The 14,900-nt window shown below is 39.7% G+C and overlaps 2 protein-coding genes across 3 annotated transcripts in view; both read left to right on the top strand.

Moving 5' to 3' along the window:
• The first annotated feature begins 1,455 nt into the window (after positions 1–1,455).
• LOC115165815 (U1 small nuclear ribonucleoprotein C) lies at positions 1,456–4,688 on the top strand. The gene is made up of 6 exons (XM_029719218.1): positions 1,456–1,560; positions 2,236–2,278; positions 2,428–2,536; positions 2,664–2,753; positions 3,621–3,728; positions 3,912–4,688. Exons 1-6 carry the CDS (start codon positions 1,553–1,555, stop codon positions 4,022–4,024), a joined length of 471 nt encoding a protein of 156 aa, XP_029575078.1. The 5' UTR covers positions 1,456–1,552; the 3' UTR covers positions 4,025–4,688.
• A 43-nt stretch (positions 4,689–4,731) lies between these two features.
• The window catches only part of LOC115165806 (UHRF1-binding protein 1), a 55,038-nt gene continuing 44,869 nt past the window's right edge, over positions 4,732–14,900 (top strand). Inside the window, exon 1 of one of the 2 annotated variants that reach the window (XM_029719195.1) lies at positions 4,732–5,055. In XM_029719195.1, coding sequence (XP_029575055.1) covers positions 5,012–5,055 — 44 coding nt within the window. In that variant the 5' untranslated portion in view covers positions 4,732–5,011. Of the gene's footprint in view, positions 5,056–5,099; positions 5,587–14,900 lie in introns of those variants that run through there. The other variant, XM_029719196.1, reaches the window with a different exon arrangement.

Consider the following 14,900-nt stretch of genomic DNA (forward strand, 5'->3'; position numbering starts at 1 on the left):
ATCCGTTTCACATTTGCTAGCTACCTTTTAGATCGAAGCCCAAATAGAATGATAAAAGATAAGATGATAGAAGCCCATCTCCTACTGTAAATAACCTACACACTGTGTGTGTGTGTAGCCAGCCAGCCAGGTAGAAAAATGGCAGAAAAATAAAAGACGGACATCAGTATTTTTCAGTACACCAAAACGCAAAGTAAGAACCCTAGTAGCCTAATATCTCAAAGACTACTTGATAAAATGTTCATAAGAAAGAAATGAAATTCTAATGGAAATGTTTCACAATGATGTCATTAGGCAGAGCAGGCAACAGATGGCTCACAGACATGCAGGGACAGACTGGCAGAGACAGGGAGTCTCAGGTAAGTTTGTTGAGTCTTTGTTTGGCAACATTATTAAAGGTTCTCAATTTTTTTGACTTGTAAAATAGGAACATAATTGGAAAATTCCATGGAATTTAAAAGTAGAACATTTGCAGCCATCCACTTCCTTATGTCTGTCATCCGCATAGCAGTGAAAGTTAACATCAACTTAAACTGGTGACTGAACTAAGATTTGTTAAAGGCAATGGTATTGCTGTTGTGATTAGTTGTGTAGTTTTGGGTACCGGTAGTTAGGAGTACGGCAAACACCTTATTTCTTTGGTTCCTCAATATACATTTACCATATTACAATGTAGGCTATGTGTTACAGCACTACTTTTGGTGTCCCCCTCAGGAATTTCTCTAGAGAAAATTTCATGTGATTGTCCCCTCCAAAGTTGATATCAGATTTTCGCCCCTGCTCTAGCTACACTATGAAGCTACCCTACAGAGTGCTGTTAAAGCTACTGTAGACCTTCATTGCAAAACAGTGTGTTTTAATAAATAATTTGGTGACGTGAATATATTTAGTAAAGGTTTATTTTCATGAAATTCACTGAGGAGGATAGTATTCCCCTTCCTCCTCTGAGGAGCCTGCAGTGGTCCCCATTTAGACTTGGCCATTGTACTTGCCCTATCAGAGCTGGTTATACGTTTTCATGTTGTCTCGAGGGTTAATGGCTAACTGTGTAACTGGCACCAATTTTTTTTCTTATTTTTTTTTTGCTGATGTTTACTGACACGTGTCATAACAACCGGGTTCAAGGTCGTTCGTAAATACATAAATTATTTTGCGCTCTGGTACCCACAAACCAGAGTCTTCTGAAATCAGAAAAAAAGTGCCAGAGGGAATTTACGAACGCACCCGCGTATATTGTAGTTGTGCTAAGATGATCAGATTTCAGAATTGTTTTGCACTGGAAAGGGAATTATTAGAAATGCACGCAGCCTTCACAAGATAATTCCAAATGGCCAATACAGTAATGTATAAAACATTGTTGAGTCAGTCAGTGCCCTGCTGGTATAGTTTGTATTATTTGCAACACCTGTAGTGGGGGTGGTGGCGCTGCAGTTATTATGAGGACTCTCATTATGGCGCACCTCTTTCCTTGAAAAGAGTCGTCGTTTACTTAGGCTTCCGGTAAAGGGCCGTTTTTAACATATTTCAGTGCTTGTTAGCAAGGCTGCTCAAAATGCCGAAGTAAGTATTTATCTTTTGTCTCTTAGTAGAGTATTTATTCTCTTTTGAAGGTATTTGACCTTAATGAAGACTGAACATGTATATCTAATTTAACGAATCGAAGTTATAGTAGTTTATTCAACCGGCCTCATATTTCAGCACCTTTGTTGGGGTCGTCACTAGTTACCACAGCCTCAAAGTCATAAACCCCGCCTATTTCTACAATATCACGTTTTCAAATTGTCACGTGCAGAATTACGGTGAAATGTATTATTTTCAAGGTCTAAACCCAACAATTCAGTAATCAATAACAATGTAATACTACAAATAAAAATAGATAAAAAAACACACGTGAAATAATAACTCGAGAAAGTATTTATACTATTATATACATGGTCAGACCATTACCATATGTACAATGTTCAGGGATACTGGAGTGATCTCTTCTTACAATTTGATCTTAAACATATCCAAAACCACACTGCTAACCTTATGCCTAACCTTAAGACTAAAAAGCATGTTTTGGTTTTCACGATTTGACGATCTAGTCAATTTTTGACTTTGGCTGTGTTAACTCTGTTGGCTGGGAAGGAAGTGTTAACCAGCAGCAATAGCATCATTGTTTATTTGTTTTTATACTATCTGGTTCTGCCTACACAAATTGATCTACCACTCAATATGTCTGTTTATCATCAGGTTTTATTGTGATTACTGTGATACCTACCTTACTCATGACTCGGTAAGTCTGCATAACATTGCTAGTGGAATTGTTTCCTGATTGCATGTGGTTGATTCTGTCATTAAGCTGAATGTGATGAGTTTTTTTTCTTCTTTTACCCTATTATAAGTTATGTTGGTCAACATTGATGAATGTTCTGTGTTTGGCAGCCCTCTGTGAGGAAAACACACTGCAGTGGCCGCAAACACAAAGAAAATGTAAAAGACTACTACCAGAAATGGATGGAAGAACAAGCGCAGAGCCTCATTGACAAAACAAGTGAGTAACACGAAAAAAAGCCTGACCTGTCTTTGTTACCTCGTGTTAAGCCAATACCGTCTTAGGTGAACGGGGCCTGAAGGCTAATATGTTAGGAGCTCTGACTTTGTCATTGTGTTTCTCTTAGCTGCTGCCTTCCAACAAGGGAAGATGCCCCCAACACCATTCCCAGGAGCCCCACCTCCAGGGGGTGCCATGATCCCTCCACCAAACCTCAGTAAGTGCATTAAGGCCATGTATACTGAACAAAAATATAAAACGCAACATGTAAAGTGTTGGTTTCATGAGCTGAAATAAAAGATCCCAGAAATATTCCACATGCACAAAAAACTCTCAAATTGTGTACATTTGTTTACATCCATGTTGGTAAGCATTTCTCTTTTGCCAAGCTAACCCATCCACCTGACAGGTGTGGCATATCAGGAGGCTGATTAAACAGCATGATCATTACACAGGTGCACCTTGTGCTGGGGACAATAAAAGGCCTAAAATGTGCCATTTTGTCATGCAACACAATGCTACAATGTCTCAAGTTTTGAGGGAGTGTGCAATTGGCATGCTGACTCCAAGAATGTCTACCAGAGCTGTTGCCAGATAATGTAATATTAATTTCTCTACCATAAGTTGCCTCCGTCGTTTCAGAGAATTTGGTAGTACATCCAACCGGCCTTGCAACCGCAGACTACGTGTAACCACGCCAACCCAGGACCTCCACATCTGTTTTCTTCACCTGTGGAATTGTCTGAGGGGGGGTGGGGGTGCTGTGGATTATTTCTGTCTCTAATGAAGCCCTTTTCATGGGGGAAACTAATTTTGATTGGCAGGGCCTGGCTACAGAATGGGGAGCCCAATTTTATTTAAATTGACTGATTTCCTTATGAACTGTAACTCAGTAAAATCTTTGAAATTGTTGCATGTTGCACATTTTTGTTCAGTATGTTTGTTAGGATGCGAAGATCGCATCCAAGAGCAACCGAGAGTCCTTTCTTGGAAAGCAAATCTTACAACCTATTTATATAAGAATATTTTTGCTCTAATGGTCTAAGTTTCCTGGTGGTAATTGTTGTTAATGTGTCACCAATAGATGGCCCCCCACGTCCAGGGATGCTACCAACACCCCAGATGGGTGGTCCTCCAATGATGCCCATGATGGGCGGAATGGGACCACCACCTGGAATGATGGGTGGACCAGGTAGGATAACCTCAACTCTTATTTCTATGATATACATACTCGTCACTTGTTTGAATCTATGTATACTTCAGTTTTCCAATATTGTGGAGGAAACATATCACTATCTAAAACTAAATACTATAATCTGAACAAATAAATGATTGAAACCACCACCTGTAAATGCTTTCTTTCCTACATTCTCAGGTATGCGACCTCCAATGGGTGGCCGCATGCAGATGATGCCTGGACATCACATGATGCGGCCTCCCGGTCACCCAATGATGATGCGGCCAATGATGGCACGGCCAGACCGATAAACTCTCCCGACTCCCTAAAACACACCATGGGTTTGTTCCACATGATCAGTAAATTGCTTATTTTCTCACTTATAAAATCGGTTAGATTAGGGAAATCTATTGTTGAATAAGGTGGTCTCAAATATAAAATGTTTGTCTCTGACAAGTGCCACCGTCGCTCACATGTAGCTATTTGATCATATAATTATTGGTAACTTTGCGTCAAACTTCTACTAAGTAGATTTGAAGGTAAGGAGCTTTACTGATCCTGTCGAACTAACCTTTTGGCAAATCCCTACCCACTCTACAACTGTTTCTTGGACTTCACTTTACATAATGTGTTGGTTATCTTGCCTTTGCTGTACTATCCATTTTCCCTGGATGGAGTTCATTTTTATTATTCTACAGATTTTATAATGTTCCCTCTGCTTATTCCCATTTCCCTGCTCATTGTTATTTTGGTGTCTTGGCAAGTGCCCAAGACACAACGGGAAGTTATGAAAATGTTGAATGTGTTTTATCATTCACCTAGAGGTGTATTATAAGGTCTCCCATTTGATTTGGTTTTATTTTGTTGGCAGTACAAGTCAGATGAGTCAGCAGTTAATTTTTTACAATTTTATGAGCCGTTACTATTGGCTTTGAATTTGTTGTATTACGGTCTATTAAACGAAAAAGCAAAGTTCTCTCTGTGTGGACGTTAATGTTTTAATCTGAACAACACCGCTGTCATTTGTATACGTATCTCTTCATAAATTCAGCAGGAGGCGCTAGAATGCAATATTTGTGACCCAGGCACCTGAACCCAAGGCAGCATGTTTTTTGCTCGCTATGTCTTATGGGAAAAATACTTTTAGACAGAAATGACTGTGCAATCGTAATGAATGAGAGAAGGCAGCCAGCTGGGCATTTCACTGAAGATAAGAGGGCGTGGAATGTGAAGAGATGCAAATAAGCTAGCTACAAATAAACAATTTAGCTAGCGATCTTATTCTCCCCAATACCGCTATGGCAGGAATAATAAAAAAACAAATCTTGAAACATTTGTCCAGGTAAGAAAGATTGCTTGCTAGCTCGGCTAACGTTAACATCTTTGCTTTGACTGGCTAGCTACTAACTAGGTATGTAAACCAGAGATAGCCAAATAACTTGCAACATATTCATTATTTGTAACAGCCCACTATGTATTTTGTGCTTTATACGTCTGCTGGCAAACTCGCTAGCTAGTAGTGCAAGGCTGATTGATGCATGCCAACAGACGTTTTAGCTATTGGAAGAAGAGAAACGAGAGATTTGTCAGTCACCTTGCATAATTAATCAATATTGCTGATTGTAAAGAAATGAAACCAGTATTGATAATGGTACCATTTCTCCGGAGTATGACTGTAAATAAGAGATGAATGTTATGTTTACCTTCAAGTTCTCTGCTTGGAACATAACACTGTCAGTCATCCAATAGACGTTGCTTTTATGTAGACTTTTCAGGACCTGTCAGCACTGTGCCTAACGATCCGACAGCAGTACAGGCACAGTCTAAGCTCCTGAACGGGGTTTAAACAATTGTCAAGCCTCTGACATCCTTGGTAAGCAATTGAGTAAGTGGAAAATCTCCTTATAGAGAAATTAAGCTCAGGTAACTTCAGGACTATTACTACACAAATGTTCCTTGTTTGAGTCAGAAAATAGTCTCAGAATCAGACAGTCCTGTAGTTGGTCAAACCACACTGGGTGCTTGTGAGGACACATGCCGACTGGGTGTCATTCCAAGTTGGTGCTGAATGGCTGCCAGCCCTTCATTCAGTGTAATTTGTCATCACTTATTACAGTGGTTAAACTAACTTGGCTTTACATCTCACAAGGATCTCATGTGATAGAATTAACATCAATCAGTGAGGGCTGGGGATTCCCAGGGACCTCACAATACAATATTATCACGATTCTTAGGTGTCGATACACCTTACCAAAAAAAAAAAAAAACTGGCTTCTGGCAAACCTTTGGCCAGTTTGCTGCAAGCCCATATCTTCTCATGCAAATTAGTTTTGTGGCAAATTTGTGAACTTCTGACTAACAATTCTGGGAAACATACAGTTTGCAAACTCAGTCTGAATATGGAAATTAGATCCGTTTTTGGGTTACTGTGTTTTATAATTGAAATGTTGTATCCACACAGGGGTGCAACTTTGGTTTTAGAAGTGTGAGAGGACAATTATTATAATAGTTTTTTAAATCCAGTCAGAGCCGACCGCTTGGAGGTGTCCGCATGGTCCTAAAGCACACCGTAGCCTCGTTTTGTATCACATTCCAATGATAAAACTGGGGGGGACAAAAATGCAATTTCAGAATGTGTGGGGGGGAGGACACGTCCCCAGTGAAAGTTGTGCCCCTGTATCTATATAAATCAAATCTCAACTTGAAATGAACTTGCTTCTCACAGAGAACTAAACATACTAAATATACTAAACATTTATTCAATGTCTTAACAGAAGTAAATCCAATACAGCTTGAAATCAGAATGCTAATGAAGAAAAGAGCAGACTGGATATTTCCCAAATAAATTGTTTATTTAATATTTGTATGTAGCTACAACATTTACATGAGAGATGTGGCTGACCGCCTCGATTTGGTCTTATGTAGCAAAATTTGAAAGTGTTTTTTACATTGGATAAAAGCAGGGACACAGAGCTAGAAAATTGTATATCATACACGGCAGTTGAGGAACAATGGGAAAGTAATTCTGCTTTGAAAGTTGATAAACTTGAAACCCCACTTTTGAGAAAATGCACCTTGAATGTTTTGGTACACCGACTGGAGAGTTCTTTGTCTACACCCATTCAGCATCGTTCACACCCTTTTAAGCCTTAGTCACACCTAGGGTTGCACATTTTGGGGAATATTCAGAGGTGGAAACTTTCCTTTGGAATTAACAGGAATTTGGGAATTAACAGAAATATATGCAAATTAATATTAATACCATTTAAATGTAGATGTTTTTTGCATTGGATATATTTACCATATCATATGGAGACAGAAACATAAACCTTTATCATAAGTAGACAAAATTGCAAATGATTAAATCCTTCCAATAAAAAAAATAAAACAAACATTTAGTTACGAATTGAACTTTAACTAAATGAGTTGACTCTTCACATGGGATGATTTTACTGAACAACAAAAGAAAGTGAGTATTGAATGATCCCCAATGATCCATCGCATCTCCCAAAAACGTTTTCAACATACATGTGTAAAATGATAGTCGAGAAACTAAAGCTTTGGTTGTCTTCCTCTCAGACTTCCATGTCTTCTCCCTGGACTTCCTCAATGTCCACCTCTTGAACATCAAACTGAGGCCTCATCTCCACTGTCACTTTCCAACCTTGTTGAGGATGGTTCGTTGTCAGGCTCAAAAAGCCTCACATTTGCCCGGATGGCCACCAATTTTTCAACCCTTGTATTGGTCAGCTTGTTGTGTGCTTTGGTGTGTGTGTTCCCAAACAAGGACCAGTTGCGCTCTGAGGTGGCTGATGTTGGTGGGATTTGGAGGATGATGGAGGCAACAGGGGAAAGAGCCTCAGATCCACAAAGTCCCTTCCACCAGGTGGCTGATGAGATATGTTGGCACTACTGCCATATTACATCTCCATCCCAAAGCCCTAGCTTGGAAGTGTACTTCACCAGACTGCCAAGAACCCTGTCCTCATCCAGGCCAAGGTGGTGAGACACGGTAGTGATGACACCATAGGCCTTGTTGATCTTTGCACCAGACAGGATGCTCTTGCCGGCATACTTGGGGTCCAACATGTACACTGCGGCGTGTATGGGCTACAGGCAGAAGTCTTCATGCTTTTTGATATATTTCAGAACTGCAGTTTCCTCTGCTTGGAGCAACAGTGAAGTGGGCAGGGCAGTACGGATTTCTTCTCTTACATCTGCAAGCAGTCTGAACATCCGACAGGATGGCATTGCCTCCTTCAATCTGTGCAATGGCTACTGCTATAGGTTTCAGGAGTTTCAGGCTGCTTACCACTCTCTCCCAAAATACATAATCCAAGAGGATCCTGATGATGGGGCGGTCCGTATCGGCAGACTGTGATATGGCCATTTCTTGGAGAGACTCCTTCCCCTCCAGGAGACTGTCAAACATGATGACAACACCATCCCAACGGGTGTTGCTGGGCAGCTTCAATGTGGTGCTCTTATTCTTCTCATTTTGCTTGTTGAGATAGATTGCTGCTATAACTTGATGACCCTTCACATACCTAACCATTTCCTTGGCTCTCTTGTAGAGTGTATCCATTGTTTTCAGTACCATGCTGTCCTTGAGGATCAGATTCAATGCATGAGCAGCACAGCCAATGGGTGTGATGTGAGGGTAGGACTTCTCTACTTTAGACCAAGCAGCCTTCATGTTCACAGCATTGTCTGTCACCAGTGCAAATACCTTCTGTGGTCCAGTTGCATACACAGCTCGAGCAAAACATTCATCAGCATCTCTGACTACGTCCCTCCATTGAGTCAAAAAAAACTCTGATTCCAGGAGGACCATGAGCTGTTGCTATCGATAAGGTGTCTGATTCATCATTTTCACTTCGAATAGAAGTAGAGGGACTTTTGTCAGAGGTTGCTTGTTGTGAGCGCTGAGGGAACTTTATGCACTTGGCCAAATGATTCTGCATCTTTGTTGCATTCTTCACATATGATTTGGCACAGTATTTGCAGATGTAAACAGCTTTTCCTTCAACATTAGCTGCAGTGAAATGTTTCCACACATCAGATAGTGCCCATGGCATTTTCCTGTAAAGAGTAGATTGATTTTTGGAAAAAAATACAATTCCATGTACAGATACATATTTAACCTCTCTAGGGTATGTGGGACGAAATTGTCCAACCTACTCAACAGCCAGTGGAATCCCGTGGCGCGTTATTCAAATACCTTAGAAATGCTATTACTTCATTTTCTCAAACATATGACTATTTTACACCATTTTAAAGACAAGACTCTCGTTAATCTAACCACACTGTCCGATTTCAAAAAGGCTTTACAACGAAAGCAAAACATTAGATTGTCAGCAGAGTACCCAGCCAGAAATAATCAGACACCCATTTTTCAAGCTAGCATATAATGTCACATAAACCCAAACCACAGCTAAATGCAGCACTAACCTTTGATGATCTTCATCAGATGACACTCCTAGGACATTATGTTATACAATACATGCATGTTTTGTTCAATCACGTTCATATTTCTATCAAAAACCAGCTTTTTACATTAGCATGTGACGTTCAGAACTAGCATACCCACCGCAAACTTCCGGTGAATTTACTAAATTACTCACGATAAACGTTCACAAAAAACATAATTATTTTAAGAATTATAGATACAGAACTCCTTTATGCAATCGCTATGTCCGATTTTAAAATAGCTTTTCGGCAAAAGCACATTTTGCAATATTCTGAGTAGATAGCCAGCCATCACGGCTAGCTAATTTGACACCCACCAAGTTTGGCCCTCACCAAACTCCGATTTACTATTAGAAAAATTTGATTACCTTTGCTGTTCTTCGTCAGAATGCACTCCCAGGACTTCTACTTCAATAACAAATGTTGGTTTGGTTCAAAATAACCCATTGCCACCTTCTGAGAGCCTATGGGAGCCGTAGGAAGTCTCACGTTACAGCAGAGATCCTCAGTTTTCAATAAAGAGAGTGTAGAAGCCCAAGAAAATGGTCAGAGAGGGCGCTTCCTGTAAGGAACCTTCTCAGGTTTTTGCCTGCCATATGAGTTCTGTTATACTCACAGACCCCATTCAAACAGTTCTAGAAACTTTAGGGTGTTTTCTATCCAAAGCCAATAATTATATGCATATTCTAGTTTCTGGGCAGTAGTAATAACCAGATTAAATCGGGTACGTTTTTTATCCGGCCGTGCAAATACTGCCCCCTACCCTAGAGAGGTTAAGCAGTTAAATAACTCCTTTGTAAGATAAATGTTTTACAATTAAATATGTATGGAAACAGGTGAATTAACACTCAGTTAGCAGGCTCAAGCAAGCTAAAACCCACATGGTAGCAAAAACTAACTAGCAGAAATTGTTAACAAGTTAGAAATAATTTAAACACAATTTTCCTGGTTAAATAAAAAAATTAACACTTTGCTATAGACTACTATTTAATAGTTAACCTGTTGGGGATAGGGGGCAGTATTTGCACGGCCGGATAAAAAACGTACCCGATTGAATCTGGTTACTACTCCTGCCCAGTAACTAGAATATGCATGCATGGATAGAAAACACCCTAAAGTTTCTAAAACTGTTTGAATGGTGTCTGTGAGTATAACAGAACTCATTTGGCAGGCCAAAACCTGAGAAGATTCCAAACAGGAAGCGCCCTCTCTGACCATTTCTTGGCCTTCTTTGTTATCTCTATCCAAAACAAAGGATCTCTGCTGTAACGTGACATTTTCTACGGCTCCCATAGGCTCTCAGAAGGCGCCAGAACGTTGAACGATGACTCTCCAGTCTCTGGTTGAAAAACAGTAGCGCATTTGGTAAGTGGTCGATCTGAGAACAATGAGACGGGTGCGCGAGTGCACGTGAAGAGTCCATTTTACTTTCTCTGTCTTTGAACGAAAACAAAGACATATTCCGACTCCCGGTCGGAATATTATCGCTTTTTAACGAGAAAAATTGCATAAAAATTGATTTTTAACAGCGTTTGACATGCTTCGAAGTACGGTAATGGAATATTTTGAATTTTTTTGTCACGAAACGCGCTGGGCGCGTCACCCTTCTTTACCCTTCGGATAGTGTCTTGAACGCACAAACAAAACGCCGCTATTTGGATATAACTATGAATTATTTGGACCCAAACCAACATTTGTTATTGAAGTAGAAGTCCTGGGAGTGCATTCTGACGAAGAACAGCAAAGGTAATTCAATTTTTCTTATAGTAAATCTGAGTTTGGTGAGTACCAAACTTGGTGGGTGTCAAAATAGCTAGCCTGTGATGGCCGGGCTATCTACTCAGAATATTGCAAAATATGCTTTCACCGAAAAGCTATTTTAAAAATCGGACACTGCGATTGCATAAAGGAGTTCTGTATCTATAATTCTTAAAATAATTGTTATGTTTTTGTGAACGTTTATCGTGAGTAATTTAGTAAATTCACCGGAAGTGTTCGGTGGGAATGCTAGTCACATGCTAGTCACATGCTAATGTAAAAAGCTGGTTTTTGATATAAATATGAACTTGATTGAACAAAACATGCATGTATTGTATAACATAATGTCCTAGGAGTGTCATCTGATGAAGATCATCAAAGGTTAGTGCTGCATTTAGCTGTGGTTTTGGTTTTTGTGACATTATATGCTAGCTTGAAAAATGGGTGTCTGATTATTTCTGGCTGGGTACTCTGCTGACAATCTAATATTTTGCTTTCGTTGTAAAGCCTTTTTGAAATCGGACAGTGTGGCTAGATTAACGAGAGTCTTGTCTTTAAAATGGTGTAAAATAGTCATATGTTTGAGAAAATGAAGTAATAGCATTTCTAAGGTATTTGAATATCGCGCCACGGGATTCCACTGGCTGTTGACTAGGGTGGGACGCAAACGTCCCACCTAGCCCAGAGAGGTTAACAAACAAATCATGTACACTACCGGTCAAAAGTTTTAGAACACCTACTCATTCAAAGGTTTCTTTATTTTTACTCTTTTCTACATTGTATAACAATAGTGAAGACATTTTGAAGTCCATTAGTAGTGGTTTCTTTGAATCATGTAGTATAGAAAAAGTGTTAAACAAATAAAAAATATTGTATATTTGAGTTTATTCAAGTAGCCAATCTTTGCCTTGATGACAGTTTTGCACACTCTTGGCATTCTCTCAACCAGCTTCACGAAGTAGTCACCTGGAAATCATTTCAATTAACAGGTGTGCCTTGTTAAAAGGTAATTTGTGGAATTTCTTTCCTTAATGCATTTGAGCTAATCTGTTGTGTTGTGACAAGTTGGGGGGGGGGGGGGGGGGGGGGGGGGTATACAGACGATAGCCCTATTTGGTTAAAGACCAAGTCCATATTATGGCAAGAACAGCTCAAATAAGCAAAGAGAAATGACAGTCCATCATTACTTTAAGACATGAAGATCAGTCAATACGGAACATTAAGAACTTTGAAAGTTTCTTCAAGTGTTTTCGCAAAAACCATCGAGTGATATGATGAAACTGGCTCTCACAAGGACCGCAACAGGATCGAAAGACCCATAGTTATCTCTGCTGCAGAGGATACGTTCATTAGAGTTACCAGCCTCAGAAATTGCAGCCCAAATAAATTCTTCACAGAGTTCAAGTAACAGACACATCTCAACATCAACTGTTCAGAGGAGACTGTGTGAATCAGGCCTTCATGGTCAAATTGCTGCAAAGAAACCACTACTAAAGGACTTCAATAAGATGAAAAGACATGCTTGGGTCAAGAAACACAAGCAATGGGCATTAGACCGGTGGAAATTTGTCCTTTGGTTTTGAGTCCAAATTGGAGATTTTTGGTTCCAATCTCTGTGTCTTTGTGAGACGCGGTGTGGGTGAACGGATGATCTCCGCATGTGTATTTCCCACCTTAAAGCATGGAGGAGGAGGTCTGATGGTGTGGGGGTACTTTGCTGGTGACACCGATTTATTTCGAATTCAAGGAACACTTAACCTGTATGGTTACCACAACATTCTGCAGTGATACGCCATCCCATCTGGTTTGCGCTTAGTGGGACTATCATTTGTTTTTCAACAAGACAATGACCCAACACACCTCCAGGCTGTGTAAGGGCTATTTTACCAAGAAGGAGAGCGATGGAGTGCTGCATCAGATGACCTGACCTCCACAATCCCCCTACCTCAACCAAATTGAGAAGGTTTTGGATGAGACAGACCACAGAGTGAAGGAAAAGCAGCCAACAAGTGCTCAGCATATGTAGGAACTCCAAGAGTGTGGGAAAAGCATTCCAGGTGAAACTGTTTGAGAGAATACCAAGAGTGTGCAAAGCTGTCATCAAGGCAAAGAATGGCTATTTGAAGAATCTGAAATATATATATATATTCCTTAACACTTTTGGTTACTACATAATTCCATATGTGTTATTTCATAGTGTTGATGTCTTCACTATTATTCTACAATGTAGAAAATAGTAAAAATAAAGAAAAACCCTTTGAATGAGTCAGTGTTCTAAAACTTTTCACCGGTAGTATATGTCAAATAAAATATATTCACCCCACCTAGTATTGTAATCAAAACTTACCAGAAACCATGTAGTCCTTGGCTCAGACAGTGTAGTAGTGTGGGCTCAATAGTATCTCTTTAGTGTGCAAGATCTTGAGAATCAGCTGTACATGTTATGGAAGAATGCACTGTGCATGCAGAGGGTTGCAATTCCATTGAATTGGGGATAATTTAACCAAAATATGCCACAAGACCTAGAATTGCCTTATCTGTATCCCACAAAAAAGGTTCACTGTTATAAGCTAATGTTTTTTGATGAATTTAAGCAGAATTCCCCAAATTCCCAAGCTTAACTTCCCATTCCGTAAATTTACCGGAACTTTTCCAGCCCTTTGCAACCCTAGTCCCACCCATCTCTTTAAGGAATCACATGTGAGGCCATGTGGTAAAATCTAAGTTTGTTACATGCACAAATAAACAGAAGGTGTAAACGGTACAGTGATTGTACTTGCATAGTGGCAATATCCAAAAACAGAAAGTGTCCAGATAAAAAATATTTTATCGTTATTAGATTACGCTTACCTGACACAATTGTCTAAATTGATGGGTCATGTGCAGGAAATGCTTTAACCACCCCTCACCCACATCTAGCTAAGTGAATGGGTCACTATTGTCTAGACATGTACACGAAATACAATAGAATCGAGGGCCGTTATCACCCCCAGACACACCTGCTAATTTGATGGGTCATGTAATAATCCAGTCAAAGTGGAGTCTTTTGTTTAGACATTTAGCTAGCTAGCTAGGTAGCTAGCTAGACAATGAACTGACGTAACCCCAACTCATACTACTACCAATACAAACATTGTCAGTTGTAGTATGAATCTGCAGATTGCTAAAGCTAACAAACTAGGTTCAATGTCAACTAGCTAACATTAGGCCATAACTAGCAATGCTAATACATTTCTGATTCGAATAATATTACTACACAGATCATACACGTAATGTTAGCTAGTGAGCCAGCAAGCTAACGTTTGCTAGATAACTAAAAGTACGCTTTAACTTGCAATAAAAATGACTTTGACAAAATTAGAAACTTATATATGGAAAATGTAGCTAGACTCTTACCTGTGTACATGAACGCTTCACGGCAGACTGGAACCATTTTTAACTCCGGTTCACACTGACCGTAGCGTGTGCAGAATGTAGCCCATCACTTTTTCCTACTGATCTGTCGATAGCACCTGCTAAATTCAAGGCATCAATGTTGTTGAGAAAAGTAGCAAAAAATTTAACGTTATATCTTTCAAAAGCGGCGCGGTAGAAAGGACTGTCAACACATACTGTGAACAGCTCATTTTATATACAGAAGCGAGCTACATGGCAGACCAATCCAAACTCATCTCCCGGCATGTCCAGCCCATACATTTTCTTAGCCAATTATGGCTAGTGGGAAGGTTCCTGTCTTTTTCCATGGCTAAACCAACTAGGCTCGTAATTTAACCATTTTATTTGTATTTATGGATTAAATATGTTCGTTATTAAGGCACATAAACGTTCACATGTTCCTGAAGGCATTTCTGTCAAAAACACATTTAAAAAAACAAAAAACATCTTGCTCCTGTGAAATAGTGCGACATACGACTAGTTTTCTGAAACGAGTCACAAATGTGAACACTTTGGGGATGTTGA

The sequence above is a fragment of the Salmo trutta genome, chromosome 28 (genome assembly GCF_901001165.1).
Source record: "Salmo trutta chromosome 28, fSalTru1.1, whole genome shotgun sequence".
Classification (NCBI taxonomy): Eukaryota; Metazoa; Chordata; class Actinopteri; order Salmoniformes; family Salmonidae; genus Salmo; species Salmo trutta.